This window comes from Triplophysa dalaica, chromosome 5 (genome assembly GCF_015846415.1).
Source record: "Triplophysa dalaica isolate WHDGS20190420 chromosome 5, ASM1584641v1, whole genome shotgun sequence".
NCBI lineage: Eukaryota > Metazoa > Chordata > Actinopteri > Cypriniformes > Nemacheilidae > Triplophysa > Triplophysa dalaica.
In genome coordinates, this window is record NC_079546.1 from 5387499 (window position 1) to 5410154 (window position 22656).

A 22656-nucleotide genomic window follows, 5' to 3' on the forward strand; every position below is an offset into this window, starting at 1 on the left:
TTAGCGTTTCTTGGTTGTTTTGGTTTGGTGGGGTACATTTAACCATGAGTGGAGGTATTTTTTTTCTGATCAAAACTGAATTAAAAATAAAAAATGCAGCAAGATTGGCACAGCTGCGACTTTCATTTTTATGGGACACTGAAGCCAAAAGGCTTTTTGGATCTTTTTCATCAGTAATGTGTCTGTTAAGTACCAGAAAAAAATATAAAAATGTAAAAAAGCTTAAAAGAAAAAAGAAAGAAATCCTGGAAAATGTTAAAACTGTGGAATGTAATATCATTACAAAATAAAATCTCATTGTTGTGTTTATCTGTATTGTATTTACTTTTCAACTGTACTTACCTTTTAGTGTTGAATATGGCAAATGTGCCCTATGGCTGCATAGAAAAAAGAAACTACACCAAAAAACTGCAGGTGAGATATGAAATAAATAAAATCTCAGCCGTGACATAACGATCAGCAAAGTTCACGCCCTGACATTTTAAGCAAGCAGAATCGCCATGGCAACAACTATAATGACGTTATTATCTGATCAGCTGTGCAAACTGCTGAAAGCAGATCCGAGGAAAGTCTACGCAGAAAAGTACAAGGATGAAAAATTCATTGAATGTGATAACAGCTAGCAATGTCTAAGTGAAGCCAGTTTGAAAGATGCAATTACTAACTAGCTCTTGTATCCCATATGTTGGCTTGGAGAGTGCAAAACAACAACAAGCTCTTAGATGAAAGCCTGTGTTTGAAGACTAATGAATATTTAATGAATGCTTATAGAGGGTATGCGCTGCTGTAAATAGCTGGCGCTGATTATGAATGCTGCCTCTTGTTAAGAGGGGCAAAGACCACCAGACCCTCTTGAGACGATGAGTACTGAACCCACTTTGGATGACTTGGGTAATAGAAACAGTTTACCATCTATGAAAAATGGCCTAAAGTTGTCTGCGTCACACTTATTTAAAGTAATTTTTCCAATAATAAGGCAGTTGATTTTTCTCTATATTGACATCTCATATTAGCCTTCCACTTTACAACTCTTTATAAAATTATATTTGGGTCGTAACAACTTGCACCCTGGTGAAAACATATCCAGTTGCTGCAGTTTCAGTATTGCTTATTTGCTGGCAGCTTCTACTGCCAATTAGATCAGCACTGCAGTAATTTACGTACAAGAGCATGACAGAGTGGCTCTACTAAACATTTGAAAGCAAAGCGCTCAGTAAGCTCATTGCGAACGCCTAATGCACTCTTGACATTATCTGGAAGCTGCTGCCTCTTTACTGAGATAAAGTTAATTGGCCCGCGCCTAAAGGATTTGAAGGCTTGTGGACAGGAGGCTGGTATTGACACCCACTAGAGTGAAGGAAAATTAAGCAAGTGTCACAAAACCTTTCTAGCCCTTATTCTCCCTAATCTGTAACAGGAACAGCGGAACAAGGTTTGAGGGAGCAATCGGGGACAAGCGGTGATGCAAATAGGGAGGATCTGTTCAAACACTGGGGGGGGGGCGTGAAAACGTGACCGTCGATGCAGAGGAAACTGGCAGCCAATATTATTTATGTATGTGGATTACAAAATCCTCTGAAATGTTGGGGTTTAAAGGCTGAAAAGGTTTTATCCCAATTTAGACCAAGGTAGTTTTTGTTTGAATTGAACTATTAAGCAACTGAGATATCTGAGTTGTCAGAATGTCAAAAACTCAACATTCAAATTTGTACTCACGGCTTCAAGAAAAAAGAAGGTCCATAAGCACTAGAATATCTATTGCATCAGTTAAGTTTCTAAGATACATTTTAACACTAATCCAGGAAGCTGCAATCAAACAAAAACATGCAAAGATCACATTTCATCCCAAAATGAAGATGCTTGTAAAGCTGTTACAGCCATTTTACTTATTTGTAATTAATAAAGTAATTATTTTATAAATAACTAATGGGTGCACAAGTAGTACAACAGTTAAATAATTTTTGAATATTACAATATTAAGAATTTATAAATTTGTTCAGAAATAACAACGGGGCGTCTTTTCATAATTTTCAATAATGTAACAACGCAAAATATCATAAAAGTCCTAATGCAGTCTGAAATCATAATTACTTTCTTTCGATTTTAAGGTGAAATTTGACTATATATATGTTCTAGACAGAGTTTGTAAGATTCAACCACTCAAAGCCAATTAAATGAATTTTTGGTAAGGGTAGCAGCCAGGTCTTCTTCATAACATAACTGTGGTTCAGCATTTCATCCGACAGAAAAAAATAAACATAAAATCAATGATGAGAGTCAGAGAATAAACAAGAGTATCATTAGTTAGAATCCTCATCCTAATTACTTCACTTAATTACAAAGTAATTTCAATAGTACAAAACCTTCTGTAATGTCCACATCACATACACACTCTTACCTTTTTTCAGGGATCATGACTGCATCCAGATCGCTATATAAACACATCCTGTTAAACATCATGGTCATGACAGACACAAGGCAAAAAATAACTTCAAGTTCAATCATCGTCTCTTTTATTTAAGATTTAGTTTTTATTTACCTCCAGACCGTTAGAGAGGTACAATTCCTTTAGTGCTTCACTTTTCATTTTCTTACATTTTAGCACTGTGTAAAACCCACCGTTAAACTGTAATGGTTTCTTCTTGATAATTAATTGATTCATTCCTCTTGAATACTGTTGAATAATGAACAGTCAGCAGGAACCTACACAGCTGACTCAGATTTAAGACCATTAAAAGAATTGTAAAGGTAAGGGGTGGGAGGTCAAGTAGAAATGACAAACAGTGTTAGAGGCCCCAGGAGAGACCCAGGCAATTGCCAAATACCTCTGTTGGCCGGTAGTGCCGCTGTTCCAGCTTTCATCATCATTTCAATTGCCCAACGCAATCACTTTGCCAAACCAGTGCAAATAAACTTCTAGACACAAATGGCATGATCACATTCCCCTACTCAAATCTGTTTGGTTGGTATACAACATCATTGTCCTTGTGAATAGAAATTCTATTAAAAGAGCTTAATTTACTTCCCAGGAAAAATACCCTTAAACCCTGAATTATGTCAATCGCTCACCGATCACACGAAGTTAACCGTTCCTGGCTCTGTTGTACGGAGTAAAGTGCATTCACACTTAAAACATCACCCCAATCCAGTTTGATGAGTCAACTCAAGATCTACTTTCAAACCTCGGCACACCTTGCATTCCATCAAGTTTCTTCAGAGAGCATAGTTTGACCGTAAACACCGATTAGGCCATTGATTTGTCCACCAGGCAAGGACAGCTATATGAGATGCCGCATGGCGGCACCCCGCGTGCCACCCAGAGCCCTATGCTTGAAGGGGTCAGTGCTTCCCAACTTTTCAATGCAACAGCCCTTCCGCTTTATTTCGTGGTGTGCCGCTCTCTGATGCAGAGGTTGACTGCGGCGTCGCAATTAAACCCCCTGACCAACCACACAATTTGGTGGAGGGGTCATAGGCAAAGTTCTGCTAACACGACGGAACTTCTCGCAAACCACTTCCTGTCCAGGAGACGTTGCCTTTTTAAACTTTAAGGCAACTTGAACAACATTCAGAGCGTGCACTTCATTTACGACCCCATAAAAATGCGTCTCCCTTATAACAAGGGTAGAGAAAGGTAGAACAAAGTTAAAGGCCCAAGAACCCCTAAAACGTGCTTATGCTTTATGCTTTCTCATAATTATGCTTTTGATCCTTCAGAAAAGGAAGTCAAGTACCCTTTTGATCACACACAAAAATTGAAGCACTGTTTTTTGGATATCTACTTGATTGCTTAGAGTGGCATGGCTTTGAGAACTCTCAGCAGTTCCTCTGTTGTGTGGATGATGAACAGATGCTGTTCTTTTTGGTGTAGCTGTGAAGGCAGACACTCATTTCTAATCAAGACACTTTCGTTTGATTCTTTCCATTGTTTCAATGGAATAAAAAATAATATATTTTTCCATTAACAACACTTTTGAGCACTGGTTTGCAAGTGATATGTAGGGGTCCAAAATTGTTGTACATGAGGATCACCATACGTATTACAGCTCTGTATTACCAAGCAGATTGTTTAGGCCTCTACATCTCATACCATACGCATGTTATGCTCTGATGTTGGAGGGTTTATGCAATAGTTTGAACTTGGAAAGCTGGAACAGAACACTACGGCAACAAGACAAAACACTCAAGAGAGTAACACAAATTGATGGAAAATATTAAATGGCTGCAAAAGTTGAGGAATCAAGTAAACGATACAAAATTGTGTTATTTTGTTAATAGGTTTGTAATGATTCAACTGTTGTGTTTGTATGGTCTTCATGGGAGTTAGATTTCACAGTTCTTAATGGCGGTCCATGCCGGCACTCTGTAGCAGATCTGTAGCGGTCTGGGCCGAGGCTCTGAAGGCATTTTGGAAGCCTGGTGGAGGTGAGTGAAACTGAGTGGCGGGGTTGGCAGGGGCTGTGGTTGGATAAGGGGCCCAGTTGGCTCTGTGGGGGAACGGGCCTCCGAAGGGGGCGCTGTGTGGGGGCTGGGGAGGCACGATTGAGCTGGAAGGCATGTCCATCTCTGTGAGTGCCTGCAAGGATTTGAGCCAGTGTGGAGGATTGTCATCCTGCAGAGAGTCCAGACTGTTAGGTCCAGGGATACCTGATGGAGGCAAAGTGAGGAAACAAGTTGGGGTTAATTGGACTCAAATCCATAACCTCACTTGATAATCCTGGTCAATTACTTACTTCCGTCGCTCTGATATCCCAGTTTCTGCACTTTTTTCTCCATGTAAGTTTTTGCCTGACTGCTCTGTTGTCTTGTGTTCCACCCTACTATACTTCTGATGTGCAAATTCCAGATACTTTCTAGGTACTTACTAGGTGAACCTTGACCAAAACCCAGTATTTTGTTGGGTAAGGACACTGTAAGTGTGCACAAATGGTAAAATAACGTGCAATCCAATATTAGTGCAATCTCTTCTGCTTATGTTCTTCTGTGTTGCATTATTATTTAAAAAGGATCTGCATTCTGCATAATCTGCTTTACAGTCAGCAGAAAGAAAATCACAACTCAAAACATGTCAACACACAATTATGAACAATTTATTGCCGTTAATAAAGCCACCTAATGGATTCCATATGCAGGAATCCATTTAGATGTGTGTGACATTCTAGACACCTTTCTTAAATCAAACGGCATCATAGGATTAATTGCAGAAGTAAACAGGGCGTTTTGGGGTGCTTTTTGCACCACTTAAAACACCCCGGCCTGCTGCGAGCTATTAATTCCAAACCCCGTGCAGATGATGGATGCTGCAGGCGCCTGCCGCTAGCACCCAAACAATAGCCGTGACATCCATGCAGATTGGAACTTTAACCTAAGGGAGTTATAGATAAGACGTTGCTATTTTCTCAACCCGGCAGAGAAAAATGTTAAAACTTAAGTCAAGTATTGATTACACACATCTGCAGTTCTACAATTAACCTTTCCTCTTTGCTCTCCGAAGGCCTATTAGGACAGGAAATTTCTACTCATTTAAACTAAATAGAATAATTCTCTAATCTCTAAACTCTTTCAAAATTTCCAACCCTAGATCAATGCATGGAGCTCCAGATATCCTCGAACAACGGTTACTAAAAACCTAGAGGTTAGGTTTAGAGACCTAATCTCCTGCAACTTGTGCCTTTGCCAACCATTTTTATTATTTTTTATTTTAATTTTACTATTTTTAACATGCCAAGTAATTTTTTTTTCTCTCAATACTTGCAAAAGCATTTTGTTAAATGATTAAAGGTACTTGTGCGGTATTATTGTTCAATATCACTTTAATCCAAAAGGATGCTCTTAGAGACCGTCTGGAAGTACAGGAGATGGAATTGATCTGAAATGTGTGCCCTCTGTGGATCAACATATCTGACATTTTTTGTGAAAAGGTTGCAGAACAAATGCTTTAAAGGCCTAAATGCATTATTCATTTGAGCTCCCTTACAATGCAAAATATGTGTAACTTCCATTTCGTCAAAGTAATACAGAATGACAAGAGAAGAGATACAAAGTAACAATCCTTTGATAAAAACAATAGACCATTGTTTTGGTTCAGGAAATAGGGACTTTTATCACATCTCAGTGCAAAAAAGCCTACAAATATAGTTTCAATGTAATGCCTGGCACGATCGATTACATAACCGGTAATAGACGGATATTATACTTCTGTCAAAAAAAACTAAATTAAAACCAACTACAAACTAAACTGATATGTATTCATTAGTTCTTCCCTATTTTTAGTAGTAGACTAGCATATACATAAGATGTCCTCAAAGCTAATAAACTAGGATTAAACTGATTTTTTTTTTTTATTCTATTAATCATGAATAAGTAGAAAAAAAGCAGTTGAACTAAACTGTTATTGCAAGTTATGACTAATAAATACTAATTAATTCTAACAAATATAACAATATCATAATGTGCATCACTCACCCTTACCTGTGATGATGGCAGGGTCCATCCAGCTGGCTGTGCCGTTCCAGCTGAGGCTGTGAGTGATACCGCCTGTGTGGTTCACGCAGGAGGAGGAGGAGGATGATGAAGACGAGGAAGAGGAGGAACAGGGCAGCCCGCCGAAATTAATGTTGATGTTGGGTAAAAGCGCTCTGAGCCCATCCTGCCATTCCTTCACATTAAGACTTTCTGCCGAGTTGCTATTCTCTGTTTAAGAAGAATGTGCCAGGATACACAAAAGGAAAACCGGAGGAAAAGAGAAAAAGACGATGAGAATGTTTCCCAAATTTTGCGACAATACATAATATAATAAAAAAAACATAATAAAAATGTAAGATCATTTTTTGGATAATTTGAGGTTTATGCTTTGGTTCTGTGACTCGCATCACACGGCCTGCTTTCTGTTCACCACATGTAAAGTTCAAAGGTGGCTATAAATAATTGAAAAGATACAATTCAGTACACAAACAAAGTACAGTGTATGAGAGCAAAATCAAACTAAAACAAATTCCAACCAGAATTTAGTAAGTGTAAAGCACAAAACAAAAGCGTAAAGTGTTATAATGAATAGTGGCCATTCAACCAACCCAACAGCAACATTTTTCAAGAAATTGATTTCAAAGCTTTTTAAAAGTTTATGAAAACACCAGGACTTGAAGAATAACAACATAGTACTGCTGTAATAATTCCACGATTTTATTCCCTACGTCACATCCAAACTGATCAGACAATAAACTAATAGCTGCTACAGTAATGCCCATTCATATTCAATTCAGCAAAACAACAGGCGATCTTTCGCTGCCTTCCGAGCCTACTCGGACTGTCTAATGGAGGAATAATCATTATAAAGCTTTTTACCGTCCTGTTATTATTCAATTAGTTTCTCATTTATTTTTCCGCATGTCGCACTAGAGCTGACACATGCCGCTTTAATAACGGTGAGCTTCAGTCAACTGGACTCGGGCCAAAATAAACCTTTCGTCTCTGATCAGGGCAGCAGTTCTCTATAGTTTGCTTCTGTCCAGAGGGAGAGAGAAATTCAATGATGGGGAGGATGGAGGAGACCAAAGAGAAGAATTGCAAAGGCAGGGGAATGGTGAAATAACAACCCCAGCAAGAACGAGAAGTCTTTAGCCTATGTGCTTGACTTAAAGACTCAAAACCTTCTAGACTTAAAGCCTGCAGGCAGCTTTCGCTTGCCACAGTGCCTGTCCAAAATATAAAGATATGAGCATATAGGGTTGGTGGTGGGGGTTTTATGGAACAGAATAAACATTACTGCTAGCCAATATGTTAAACATTTACGATATACTTTAAATTATTTTGTTGTTGACATAAAATCAAGCAACATCATGAATATTGCAGTGATTTTAATTTGCTTTTAATTGGCCCATTACGTTTCTTAATGACCGTGCCTGCAGGCTGTGTTGTGTCCTCAACTTGGGCCACAACCTAAACGTGTGGGAGAGTTAAGATATACACACTTTTAAAGCAATTTATATATAATAAAATGTATTTTAATAACTTAAGGATGAAAAAACAGAGATGAATAATGTTGTTTCCTGATTTCATTTGATAAAAGGTATATAGGACTTTCAGTAATATATACATTAACATTCACCAAACGGCCAATTTCTCTTAAAAGACCAATGTAAAAACTCTTTTTAAAGCTGAAATCTGTAACCTTTGCCAAACTATTAGCATTACGAAACATAAAATAGCAGCTTACTCAACATGCTTGTATTTATTTTAGCTGAAATCAAATGATGTAAATTCCTGCAAAATTTGACACGAAAGCTAAAATTTGATATCTTTATTTTGAGGTCGCCTTCACAATGTTTAATGTACTTTACTTTTGATAATTGTCAACTAACAATGGGGCTGTTCAACGATTAATCCCGTTCAATCACATCTAGAATAAACGATGTATTGGTTTATAAATATGCACACTGCACACACATATATGTATATATCGAGGAAATACTTGCATATTTATATTTACATACATATGTTGAAATATATATATATATAGTTATGTATTTATTTCATATTTTACTAAGATTTATAAATATGAAAACGTTTATAAATGCAAAATTAATATGCACAGTACACATACATATATAATATATTATACTATTAATCTATTAATACTATTAATCGCAATTAATGGTTGAACAGGTCTAAAAAACATAGTTTTAAAGCAAATACAAGGCAAAATTCAAGAATACTTAGTAGAGATGGTCTATTCTTATTAACGTCGCCCAGTTCTAACTCCCATATCACAAAGTATGCGAGCATCAGCAAAACAGGGGTCTATTGGGGCAGCACGCTACTGAAAGGTCTCCAGACAATAGTGGTGCACCCTGCCCAGACACCATCAGCGATACTGCCAAACAGGTCATGCTTGTAATTGAATTGTTTTGCAGTATGGGAATTTAAGGAGCAGATGGACCTCCCTTCCTTATGCCATATGACGGGCGTTTCTCTGAGCACGGGCTCGGTGCAGAACAGTCAGAGGTGAAACTACGAATGATGCAAAGTCGGCTACACGTGTATTATTCCACAAGTCTGTTAGTCTACAGATTAAAATCAGACCAAATGAGAAACGCCACTGAACGAACGATAATATGACAACATGCAATGAGTAAATCAAACAGTACTTGATAAATGTATATCGGGACTCAAACAGAGGAAGTGACATGCTCACTTGGGCACAGCTAAATTGGTTCTCGACTCGATACCGACAACACCGTGCTGATAAACAAGTCGAATGCAAGAACGAGCCAATATGAGGATCCAGACATTCAATATCAACACTTGAGGGGAACTTGGTTTAATGAAACACCTCTGGAAAAGGAGATAAGATGAATAATGTGCTAAATAAGGTGAAGGAGATGTTCTTTGTAAACCCCTACGCATCCTTGGAAATCGCTCGTCTAGCCAAGTGTGGCGGGATTTAACACAATCGCAGTTGTTGCATTTGCATACGCAGATAAACAAGTGTCGTGATGTTTGTGAATGGGAGAAAAGGGAAACTCAAAATCATATCAGCAAAGCTAAGAAAGCAAGTCTAAGAATGCAAAAACGTCATGTTTGCTTTGCGGTTGCTTCAGTACTAGACCGATACAACAACCAGGCCGTTTGACCGTTCTGGGAAGTAGGTAATGAGCATGCTGACTTGAGTAAACCTTAGACTAGAGATTACCTTAGTGACGTAGTTGCATCAAATCATACAACCATGTAAATTAAGATCTAAATCTTCTGGATATAAATTTTCTTTTATGAAAACACACATAACAAGACTGTAAGTGTTGGCCTTCCAGCCTATTTTGGGATTTTGACTCGTCTTCATAAATAATGCATCATTCTCCTCCCATGTCCTGAGCAGTCGCATCCCCTAGACGACAACATTTCAAAAAGGTAAGACCATTTCTCTTTCAGAAACATGGACTGAACAAACAAAAAAACTGAATTGCTGCATAGTTCAACAAGGCCAGACATGAAACGGGTAGTGTTGAAATAGTTGTTTAAATTTCTAAAAAGAAATGGAAAAATTCATGGTTACTCTTCCAGTTTTGTTTGCAGTCTTTTTGCGTCGATCAAATATTATCTAATCATAAAATGAAGGACTGATGGTAAAAAGAAAAACAAACAGCATGTTAAAGGGATAGTTCACCCAAACGTTTTCATTCTGTCATCATTTACTCACTCTCAGATTGTTCCAAACCTGTATGTATTTCTTTGTTCTGCTAAACACAAATGAAGATATTTGGAAGGATGTCCGAGCAGATCTCGCCTCCCATATAACTTCTTTTCCGTACTATGGCAGTAAAAGGGGGACGAGATCTGCTTGGTTACTGACATTCTTCAAAATATCTTTCTTTGTGTTTACCAGAACAAAGTTTATACAGGTTTGGAATAATCTGAGGGTCAGTAAATGATGACAGAATTTAAATTTTTAGGTGAACTATCATTTTAACTAATGCTGTATTAGTGTAAGCAGATTAAGTAGAGGCTTATTGTTTTATAATAAAAAGCGCTACAGCTAGACTGTGAGGAAACACATTCAAATGAACAAAATCTCAGAAAGATTAAGTAAGAAATAATGTAGTGTACTGCTTAAAGCAAAATAAACCCTGACAGGTTGATTAGAATCTTAACGTAGATCAGCGTAAACCAATTTTTTTTCTTTTATAATTCAACAATTCTTAGCTTCTGGCCATCTGTCAAACATTTGCTGACAATGTATAGAAATAATGTTTAAACAAAGTATAATTCATAAACCATTGAGAATAACATGTTTTTGGGGGGGCATCTACAGAAAAAACCTTCAGCCCTTAGATTTTCTTGTCCATTTTGTTACGGTATCAGAAAAGAAACAATGTTCTAGGATATTTGAGATCCTGATTGTACACCTTTGCTCTTCACCGACAGGTTCATGTAAGGGATTTAATCAAATGTCAAACTGTAGCCTCCTACCCCGGCCTAAGCGCTCTCTCCTCAAACTGACAGAACTGGCATTTGATGGGGTTTTTTTGGGGGGGGAAGTATGGGATATTCCAAAATCCAAAGCAGAGTAAACAAACCTCCACTATCTTTAAGCTTAGTCAGTGTGTTTTCAATTCAAATCAAATTATAGCGGCTAGACGGGCTACTTTCAACAAAAGCACTTATCGTCCGGTGTGGACATCTACACTTAAACATCCACCCCAAAGACTGTAAGAAAATTACCCAAAAGGATGTAAGTGGGTGGATGTATGAGGCCAGTCATGCATTACCCACACTGCAGCACTGTTGTGAAGACGTCCTCAGGGAATGATGATTATGTGCGCTACAATTTGTACAAGCTCTAAATCTGACACAGAGCTCACGGTTACACTTGAAATCATGAGGTTTTAATCCAAGAAGGAGCCCTTGGCAATCACCAGAATCATGGAGGAGAGACACATCTGATGACGTAGCCTACACGTGCTATTTCTAAACGTGGCAAAAACAGCGCCACACTGCCACCCAGTGCTCAAATTTACAATGACCATAATGTAAAGTAATGCTATATTTCTAATAAGATGTCTTGTAAATTGCATATTGCAAATATGCTAGCAATCAGACAGATGCTGAATCGTCGCACCTGGGTGAAGGGCTTGTTTAAAACATCATCAGCCATTCAGATGGGAAGTGTAAAAAAATGTACAATATTAGTGCCAATTTCAAATCCACTTGAGGAATAATTTTTTTATGATTCTGCCTATGATTCTTTTAGTAAGTGTAAAGTCAGGAAGATAAACGACAATTTACTAAACGTCATAAAACTTTCATTAAAGTAACCTTCAATATTTGTCATGTGTGCTGGATTTGCAAAACGATATACTATGTATATACTGAAATGTTTACATCTAAGTCAACATCATCATGGGATACAATAACACTTCATCACCTTGCTGATCGTCATACCTGTGATAGCAATACCTCCGAGCCCCGTACTGTGATGTTGCTGCTGTTGTGATGCCAAACTCAAGTCCAAAAAGCTGTTGTGCTGCCCAGCAGAAGAGAGGGCGGCGGTGTGATTCAAGTGCGGGTGGTTATTGCGTACAGGCAAGCCCATCCAACTGTGACGGGAGGTTGGCGTCTGACCGGGAAAGCTAAAGGAGTTGTAGAAAGTACGGTGTGGGGCCTGGGAGAAGCCTCTTGAGGGCATGCTGGAGTTCGGGGGGAAGTGCGAGGACGTGGGGGGATGAAGTGGGTTTTTGGAGGCGGCATTGTGTAGAGTGCCGAGGAAAGGCCCATGGGGGAAGCCTGGTGCCAACGTTGTGGGAAAGGAGGTTTTGTCTTGCACATGGAGCTCATTCTCTATGATGTCAGCAAGTGCTTTGCGGGTGACGTCGAAGGGGTCAAAACCAAGGTCATCGTCCTGTTGCTTGGTCGAAGAGCCAAAGCCGAACGCCGCTTGCCAGTCTGTGGATGATGATACTGGTATGGTCTCTGTTGGAATGAGCACAAATTGTTGTAAAACTGCAGAAAACTAAATATTCATTTCTTTACAAATGTAAAAAAATAAACACATCATTGACTTAATAGAACATCAGCTGTCGAGTGTAAACTGGGCCCGAGTACCTGAGGTGAAGAGGCTCTGTGGTTCTGGGGTAGTGGGCCAGTCTGGGTTGTTGTGAAGGGAACTGGGAAAGCCGGGCAGGCCGCTAGGGATTGGATTAGGATGCCGAAAGTTACTGTTGTCTGAAAAGAGCGACTGTGACACGCCTGCTGCTCCATCGAAGGGAGACCGCACTGACATCCCTGCTAAACAGATAGGCACTGCTAGAGATGGTTTACTCAGGCCAGGAGGGGGCGATGGAGAGTCGTTGCCAGAAATCTTAAGGGTTTAGTAGAAAGAAAGAATCAACAATAAATTAGAGATATGAACATACTTGTATGGTAAAAAATAGTAAACTGTGTATAACATAAATCATGCATTTCTTCCAAGAAGAATGTGCATCTCACACCAAAAATAATCAAATTAATAGTTACAATGATCAACTTCTGCATGTTAAAGATTGTACGGCATACAAACAAATCTATCGCATGATCAATGAAAGTGAGATGTAGTAACGTGCCAGAAACTCACACAGAATTCAGAATTAAACAAAGAAAATCCATTAGTATGATCTTACTTCTTGTGTCTGTCCATTACTTAAACCGATGTAGTCTGAAGATTTATTACTTGTGCTGCGGAGAAAGACAAGCATCATAGAAAGTCAAATGTAGATAACAAGAACTGATCTCAACATTTTCTCCTCCTGGAGTATTCAGCATTTCAATTTTCCTATGCAATTCATCATGACACTTCATCATGAACAGCCTTAGAAAAAGATGAGAAGGATTTATGGTAATGCCTGCCAGAATACTGCAGCCTTGGTGCTAATTTATTTCTTTGCAAAGATGATCAGAAAAAATAGGTTTAACAGCTACCTGAAAGGCTCACAGTTTGATGTGAAGGAGGGCAGGCCGATGATTGAGGCGAGGCCCAGCTCTGTTTCTGACCCGTCTGGAATTTCGGAGTCTGAACCACCATCTAGAGATGGAGTCTTATAGTGATCTGGAATCCCATTGGGTATCTTCCCTGTAGTTTGTAATGACGGCCATGCTTCTTTGTTGTTACTTTTGATGTAGATGTTTGGAAGGATAGGCAGAAATGATAATGAGGAATAACAACACTGAAAAATACTTCAAATCGCACTGTTTTGCACAGAAATATATAATGCTCTTCAGCTTATGTGACAAGTGCCGTTTTTCAATACAAACCTCTGCGATGAGCCCGATTTGCTTTTGGACTTCTCTCCTGACCCTGTGGAGTTCTGCAGAAAGTTGGGGTTTGCTTTGTAGAGGTCTTGTAAGAGTTTCTGCTCATATTCCTGGTGTTTCCCTGCCTTCGGGAGTCAAAGGAAAACAGTTGAGACTAAAGTCTGAACTTATAATGAAGAGGTTCAAAAAACAGAAGGCTGCAAGCAATACCTGCATTTCCTCTTTTGTGAAACTGGCCGCTTCGTCTCCCAGTTCATGAAGGTACATGCAGTCTGGTTTAGGGCACTGCATGCTTTTTAGAAAATAACTGCAGTATTTCGTTGTTCCTAAAGAAGCCTACAAGACAAAGTTAGACATACTTATACAAAATAGATGAACAAAATCTTTAAAAGTTCTTTTTTGGTCATGTAAAGTTTACCTTAAGTGTCCTGCCATCTACTACAACATTGTTTACACATTGTATAGCTCTAAGGGCATCTTCTGACCTGATGTAAGTGACATAGGCACTGGCACTAGGACCCTGTGGAAAAAATGATTGCTGAGAACCGGAGTGAACAATCACACACAGGAAAAGTCATTTATAGAGGCTCTCAGACAACCAGGTACTGGTCACATCTGTTCTTCAAGCATGTCAAATCACTTTAGATTTGTATCGTATGAAAACCGTGATGTTTACCTGGGACCCAGCGTAAGAAGTGCTGTTATTGATGACCACCTTGTGGATCTTCCCGAACTTCCCAAAGTATTCTGGCCTTTTTAAGACCTGCAATCGGAAGCCAATTACATTTCAGATGTTAATGGGACCGGCAGACCTGATTACTGATCATCAACACAAATGCAAATGTAGTTCATTTAAAAATATAAGAGTCATCCAGGGAAATGTATAGCTGATTATGACGCTTTAAGGGGATGTAACACAATCAGAATTTATTATGAAGCAGGCATGTCAAATCAATCAGAAGATCATATAAACCACAATCGAGAACGGCAGTTTTGATGAAATGCACACAAAACACCAATTACACACATTGGCATCTTTTACTTTTTATTTTGGAGCATAAGCGCTAAACAAGCAAAGCTGATGGTTATCATAGTATAAGTGGAAAAGGGAAAGAATAGGAAATTGCCCAACGCATCCATTCATCTGACAAGATAACATTGTAATCACGACTCCCAAACTCATAAGGAGGAACTTTCCAGGAGGATTTGAGCAGCGGTAAAATGATCATTTCTGTAATTCGCAGTTGGTCAATTATAAACAAAGCACAAAGGCAAACTCATTAGAAAAGTAGGGATAAAAGAAATGGATTTGTGCAAATAACAGATTGTATTGGGAAAGTATGACCTAAACAGCACCAGCAAGACATCTACAATGTTCAGCCACATCAACACTGAAAAACGCATGAAACGAACTGTGGCACACAAGCCGTTCTGTGGCGAGTGACTGACAGCTCATTGGCCGGAAACTCAGCTTGACGACACAATGCTTTTGAGATTCTGATCACTCTTGAACTGTGAAAGCGGTCCGGACATTTCTTTGTGGTCTTTGTTTGAGTGAAGCAGCTCTCTCGGTTTTTTCTTTTCTCACAAATTTAAACAGTGAGAAATACACGAAAGATCCAAAAACAGCAAAAAGAGATAGGCTGACTATATTCTAGAAAGTGAAAATAGCTACAATAAGAGTGACAAAAATCTCAAAACCTACTATTACAACCAGGGTTCTGTGAAAATGACAGGGGGTATTTTAGTATGTGAAGGTCAGAAACAGAAAACTGAATTACACCCCTAAAAACATCTCTCTCGCTGATAAGGATTTTCTAAGAGCACATTGTTTCAGCTGTGCCGTTTGTCAAAACGCCTTTAAATGTCGCATTGTGCTTCTGATCTCATTCGAACTGTCTTGGAAAGAACAGGAAGGTTTTTATTCTCTGTGTTTTTCACACTGAATAAGTTGTTCTCTGTTGAGGGCTATTCAGGGTACACGACGTCAGTCGTGATGGCAACTAGAAAGAGAGAGAGAGGACGTCAGACAGGAGGAAGAGGAGAGAGATCTTTGTGAGCAGGTAGCTTCATCCCTTTTCCCAATGAAAGAATTTCTTGCATTCTAAACTGTTTTTAGACAATGAGTGGCACAAAAATGTATCGGCACCAAATCAAATGATATCAATGAGGAAATTTCTTGTAGCATATATATGCTACAAAGTTTTAATTTCAGGGAGGTCGCTTACTAGCAGAGCAAAAGAAGCGAACCATTGAGTCAATATGACATTCACATATATAGACCGTTTCAGCGGACCCCCAGTTAATTCCGGTTTGTGTCTAATAATGTGTTTGTGTCCAATAATAACCATTTATATTTTATTTAATTAATGTAAATATTAATTTATATTATTATTTTACTGTATAATAATTGTATAAAATATACAATTTGTTGAATTCTGTTGTATGTTCCTTTTAAAAAAAAAACTTTTTTGAATGGGTCCTGTTGTTCGGACACATATTAAAAAACCGTACAGTACATTGACATCTAGCGGTTGAGTTTGGTTTCACAGTCTAAATTCAAAATATTGGAGAGACAAGTTTATCCAACTAACGTTTCTTCCTGCTTTCTTTTGATTGTTATCAGAAATAATCTACAGACACTCTATTGTTTGTGAATGGGTAACGGAAGTTAAGTCTGGGTCACAAAAGTGGGTATGAGCAGTAACGTTTGTTTATGTTGTTAAGATGAAACCGTCTATATATGATATAACTTGTATGGTATGACATGACTCCAAACAGTTGTTCACACCAGCAAGCAATCTATTAGAGAAATACCCATGGCCTCTATGTCAGGTGGGTCCTCTTACAAAGAAGAATGTAAACCCAAGCCTTTTAACCAGTGTAGAAACACTTTGTCTAAGCAACCAGTACAAAAGCTCCTTATCTGTTTGGTAACTGATTGAATTATGAAGGTTAAGACCTTTCTGGGAACACATCTGAAAATAACTTTATCCCAAAACACATTGCAACAAAACATTTTAGAAAAATGTTTCTGGGGCAATGGTTGAGTATAAAAAAAAAAACTTACTGATAAGGACAATCAAAACAAAGCTTTGTTACAATCGACTTAAATTGGAAAGCTTAAACGAGAGGAGACTGCAATCTATATCATCCGAGTATCGGTGGTGTTTAACTATCTTCAAGGTCTAAAGAATATATTTTACACAATGCTGCTTTTAGAGATAAGGAAAGCAGCTGACGTCTACATGCGAGAATAATAAATCACCTCGGGGTCAGCGATTCTCTGTGACAGGCCCACCACAAACACCAGGTTCCTTTGGACCACACGCACGCTGGATAGGTGTTTGCGGTTCTCTGTGATCTTCTGCTTCCGCTCGCTCTGCTTCTGCTTCTTCTCGTTCTTTATCCTCTGAAGCTCCTCTTGAGAGAGAGGTTTGTATACTGCAGGGTCTTCTGGATAGGGCTGCACCAGACAAAAACTTATCATTTATAGATCATAAAAGTTGGAACAAATTTACATTTACAGGCTTTTGATTTTGTATATTAAATCTTGACAATTTCACTTTTTTGAAGGAAGTAAAATGAATTTACAAGTTTAAAACTTAAAAGGCTTTTCTTCTAGTATGCACACTCGCATATAAACACACTGAAGAATTATGTCTGAGAAAACCCACTAATATAGTTTAGTAAATATAGAACTTCTGAAATAAAAATATCACATCATTTAAGCTGCAGTGAACAAGTGTATTACACAAAAACAACATGATAGCGGTTTGCAAATGAAGGGCTACATTAAACTTAACACTAGAGGAACATGTTTTAGTGATTAGCTGGGAGGGTTTATAATAAGAATACAAGCACCAGGGAGTCACTGCACTCGCAACGCGTTTAGTCTAAACATCTGTACAGAAATGAAATCACATGGATCTCAAGGCAACCGAAGGAGTGTGAATTACTCCATCAAAGCTCCCTGTGATGCTAAATGCGAGCCATTTAGAAACTCGATTCGCCCTCATACCCCTCAACAGAGTCATTCCTTGAGAAATAAAGCACTGCTCCGCAAGCTCCTCGAGTTTATACTGTACAAATGAAACCCAGCAGCTTCAAAGTGTCCCAATGCTGTCAACTTGGCAATATCATACAATTTACGTTTGAAGCAACATGGCAAACTAGATCTTATTCGGCTTTCCAGGCGTAATGAGCAGGAACCGGCCAATAAACAAAAATTTGAAATGAAGCATCTCTGCACGAAACAACAAAGTGTTTGTCGAGTAAGAAATCTTACCTTACACTAACAATTATGCAAAAACACAATTAAGTTCACATGATTTGTTACTGTGATGCGTAGTTACCTTTCTGCAGGCCGGACATAGGCCGTTCTCATCTGTGCGTATTCGATGCCAACAGAAGCGGCAGATCTGATAGCCGCAGGTGCAGGGGAAGAAGTTGACATCGTCAATCTCCAATGGTTCCATGCAAAGTGGGCACTCCATGTGGTCGTCCTTGCCCTCAGGGCTGTGGGACATCCTATGGCACGACGATTAGAGAAGAGGGGGTTGTTCTCGAAGTTCAGAGAGAGAGCTGATGAGAAAGAGAGGATAAAACACATTAAATGCCTTTTCAAGATGTGTTAAGTAGTATTACACAGAGTTTAAAACTGGTCAAGACAAGATCAAGGCATTATTGGTGTCAAACAAGAACAACCACCTGAAACATTGACCAGTGCTTGAACACAGATTCTTCTTACTAGAAATGATCCAGCTGACCTCTTGTCTGTGTGTGTACAGTAGGTGCAGATTTGGCAATGAACAAGAATCAGATTCGTTTAAATACAGAAAACACATGTTGGCAAGCAATCTGATATTTCTTTGGTTTTCTTCCCAGGACTTTAACTGGGCCAAATTTTGGAAAATTAGTAAAAGGGGTGTATGTAACAACCATGCCGCAGTGTAGCTTGAGCCCCATTAAATAAAATACTAACATGGACCAGCACAAACATAACGGTTTGTCTCAGTCTGATCCGTTTCCTGGCATCGCTTCCCTATGGAGTTTATTCATCAAACATTGGTTCCCGAATAGAAACAACAAATACAGGTCCACTAAGTAATGTATCTACTCCATATTATTTGTATGACAAGAGCCAGTGGATGTTGTGCATATGAGATAAGTGGTATCAAGTGTGAAGAAGGGACAGCAGGTGATCAAGTTGATACAAGGAGACAGGAAAAGAGCTGGCTAAAAATATCTCATCCAGCAGAGTACAGCAGGAGGAGCCAGCCCCCTAAATCTCTCTTTAAAAGGAAAATGGTGATTGGGCGCTGGGGGCGGTCGGCTATACATGTAGGGTAGTCCCCGCTTCAGTGGGTCGGGATGGTCTCATTCCAGCTAGAGGGGGAAAAATGCACTTCTTAGAATGCCAGTATGAAATTAGACTCCGTGTGGGAGGGTTTTTTGCAGACTCCAATCAGATGGGTTGGGAGACGGAATTCCCACTGTCACAGAGGAGGGAATGCCTTCACAGAAAATGCAGGAATCAGGTCTGGACTTTCGTTGGCCTCTGCTTGGGATGCTGTATAACAAACATATTGAAAGAAAGATTTGTCCCCAGCACACAGATTGTAATTCCATAAAAAACACGGGCTCATTCCTTCTAGCATTGTTTTTGTTCATTATATGCAAATATTGCATAAAATGAACATTACTTGAACTTTAGACCTATCCGCTGAGGGTGAAGATAAAAAAAATATCAAACTAAAAAGACGTTTCTGTTGTTAGATTACCTTTTCATGGCTAATGTAAACTGACAAAGATTGCAGATTCTTATTCTTGTTTAGTGTAAATGAAACAAAAACTGGATTGAAATAAAGGGAAATGACAAAATGTTTCTTTGACCACCACCTGGGTCTCAAAAACCTTCAAACAACAAGCGGGGAAAGTGTGGGATAAAGGCCGATGTAAGCCTACTAAGAATGCTGTCAGACTGAGTTTTGGCAGTGGAAGAGGTTTTCATGTATACATTAACCCAGTGTGCCGAATCGTGGGAGCTAAACTTTACAAGGACAGCCTGAAGGGCCCTCTATCCTGTGTGCAGGGGTCAATCTCGAATGACCTCTCTTCAAAGCATGTTGAATCCATGAGAAAACATTCAAATAGCTTATCATAGCACACCAAACTAGATGTTAGACAAAGAGGTTTTCTGTGCTTTTCCACCTGAATGGAATGCCAAATATTTCCCTGAAGTACTGAATTGTGTCGACTAATGACACTTAAAGTTCTCATATTTACAAACATGGAAAAAAAGTGTTAGTCTTAGGACTTGTGTTTAACAACACGACTTCTAAAAAAATGGTAAACATTTCCATGTTTCTGTTGACTCACACCCAACTGTGAGGATGAGAATGACACAAACAGACAAAATAAATGACGGCAATTTTGTATAAAATAAATATCTCCCAAACGAAAGCCTTTGAAAAACTCTCCAGGCAAATAAACATGCAAAATTCAATTCAATAACACAAAGTAATGCTATGAGATGGACTTGCATTTTAGAAGTCGTATCTGCTTCACTATTGAATAGAAATATTTAACTTAATAACACTCAACTTTTCTACAAAAACAGACACAGTCCTTGAGTTCAGTGTGGTGGCATATTTAGTTAATGATATAGTTGAAAGTTGTCTCAGATGGCATCATTCTGGTGTCAAAGAAGAGCGTAGCTGAAATTATCATCATACTGGAAGTTGCACTTCATGAGCAGATGGAACAGGCTTTGGCAAGGAAGACATGTCTGGCCAGGAATACCATACCAATAGAATATTTTGGGCAGACAGGATAAAATCATTAAACCAAAGTATGACACAAGACATGATGAGAATAACGAAACCTTCAGCTTTTTCACATACAAGATACATGACACTGATCCACAAAACAAAACACATTTGAACAGATAATCCTTAACAGATTTAGGTTTACAGATGGCTCAATACAGAAATAAATGTGGTGCTCTGTTACGATAAAACTGCTTCAATCGTACAATTCAAAGCAACAAATACTCTTCTAATAATGACCATGATCAAAAAAATGGGGTGTCACATTGTAACAATGTTATATTCACAGATGCTTCTCAGATTAAAAGTTACAATACGTTGCAGATCACCCCATTCAAACTGAACATGTGGAGACATTCAATGTTGACAGCCAATTTGATAGACAAAAGTTTAAGCAACTTAACACCAAAGCAGATGTCCCAAAAGGATAATGTACCAGCTATGAGCCATGCCAGGATATCATCTCACAATACTGTGTCTGCCACAAACAATGTCAGAGGACCCAGGCCTAAAGATCCCAGTCCACTCTCCCTCCCATGGATCGCCAAAAAACAGTTCAGTAAGACTACGCCTTCACAAGAAAGTTTTATGTAAGACTGCTCATATATGATACTCATGTGATGGTCACAACACTTTAACCCTTCTAGTGTCTAGATGTGAAGCCTAATAAAATGGTCACATGGAACAGTAGCACAACTAACCCCATCCTCACATCTGACAGAATAAAAAGGGGATAGTAAGATCAAAAGGCCCAGTGCTGACAAAACACTATTAATACTGCACACTCAACACTGTGACAGCATTAACTGCAGATGCCAGGAACAATACTGCGTGTTGCAACCAAACAAGTTCATGTCTGCTCTGTAAATCCAGCACCAAGAACCTAATGTCAGTGCTCTTCTGAAATAAATAATATTTATTATACATGTATTAAACAGGGCTGGCCAAAATCGGACAACGACAGCATTAACTTAAGCTATATACAATTTGTGTTTCCTTTAAACACTCTTAACAAAATCCCCCTTGATGTAACTTAACTATGATGATGCTCGGGTCAAAACTATAGTAACTTTCTACCCGTGCGGCATGGAAATACCCAGTTATATCAATTGATACACATGCGTGATACAGAAATGTTTCCTTGCTACTGCCCATAACTGAACCTGCCAAGCTAACACTTATGGAAGTTATCAGACCTGCTGAAATGCACACCAACATCAGTGAACGTTTGTTACATGCCGTCCCAAAGTCCGAATAACAAAACTACGTCAACATTTGACAAACAACGGATTAATATTCCTGCATTTGATCAAAAGCCGGTCAATAGCGGCTAGTTGCTAACGTTGTAGTCGGCTAGCCGGACAGCTAACGTTACACTGACAGACTGCGAAACGTGAGGTAAAGCACAGTCAAGCACAGACACATTCATATGAAAAGCCAGTTTTATGGTGTAAGAGGGATGACATTGGTTTTAAATAAGGTAAAGTAACGAGGAACAGCAGTTTAACGTGGAGGCGTTGGAGAAGACAGGCCTTAGTGGGATACTCACCCTGTCTGTGTGAAAAGACAAATTCACACCCAGATTAAAGCTATGTGAACAGCTCAGGCCTAGCAAGACCGGTGCTGTGTATTATTTCCCGGCTTCTTTGTGACTTGATGCGAAAACACCAATCCTTTTCTCGTATTGCCTCTCTGTAGAGCGGTAGTAACTCCTAACCACCATCTTACATTGAAATAGGGAAGGGGGCGCGTCAAGTAGTGACTTTTCCACGCATGCGCAGATGACGATGGATTTATGTGCGTATGGGTAATGTATTTTTGGCCTCAGTTTAAAACTTACTGCGTGGGATTTAAGAGGAACAAACCCAGCTACTTTAAAATATTTATATATAAGATGACTTTGGAGTTTATATGACAAGGCAGGTTACAAATTATATAGATGAAGTTGTATGAACACGACCTTGACTTAAAATACATGGCAGTTTATGCTTCTCTCATTCTCCTGTGGTTTTTAAATTCATCATAAATTAACTAACCACTATTA

General features: G+C 38.9%; 1 protein-coding gene across 2 annotated transcripts; it reads right to left on the reverse strand.

Moving 5' to 3' along the window:
- Nucleotides 1–2490: 2490 nt before the first annotated feature.
- Nucleotides 2491–22354, reverse strand: cnot4b (CCR4-NOT transcription complex, subunit 4b). 2 transcript variants are annotated; one of them, XM_056747946.1, is made up of 13 exons: nucleotides 22162–22354; nucleotides 18138–18366; nucleotides 17051–17248; nucleotides 14459–14545; nucleotides 14201–14302; nucleotides 13993–14118; nucleotides 13783–13907; nucleotides 13450–13638; nucleotides 13152–13206; nucleotides 12598–12853; nucleotides 11938–12465; nucleotides 6472–6693; nucleotides 2491–4647 (listed from the first exon to the last, which is right to left on the reverse strand). In XM_056747946.1, exons 2-13 carry the CDS (start codon nucleotides 18309–18311, stop codon nucleotides 4340–4342), a joined length of 2370 nt encoding a protein of 789 aa, XP_056603924.1. In that variant the 5' UTR covers nucleotides 18312–18366; nucleotides 22162–22354; the 3' UTR covers nucleotides 2491–4339. The 2 variants fall into 2 exon arrangements, with proteins under 2 accessions (XP_056603924.1, XP_056603923.1); XM_056747945.1 differs by having other exon boundaries at nucleotides 6466–6693.
- Nucleotides 22355–22656: the final 302 nt, after the last annotated feature.

What these genes read in the sequence shown, in the direction of transcription:
- cnot4b (XM_056747945.1), bottom strand. Translation starts at nt 18,311, where the DNA reads ATGTCCCACAGCCCTGAGGGCAAGGACGACCACATGGAGTGCCCACTT. An exon ending in CTTCTTACGCTGGGTCCCAG is followed by an intron (nt 14,303 to 14,458) that starts GTAAACATCACG and finishes TTTTTTCCACAG; the next exon opens with GGTCCTAGTGCCAGTGCCTA. An exon ending in TGCCATCATCACAGGTAAGG is followed by an intron (nt 4,648 to 6,465) that starts GTGAGTGATGCA and finishes TGCCTCCATCAG; the next exon opens with GTATCCCTGGACCTAACAGT.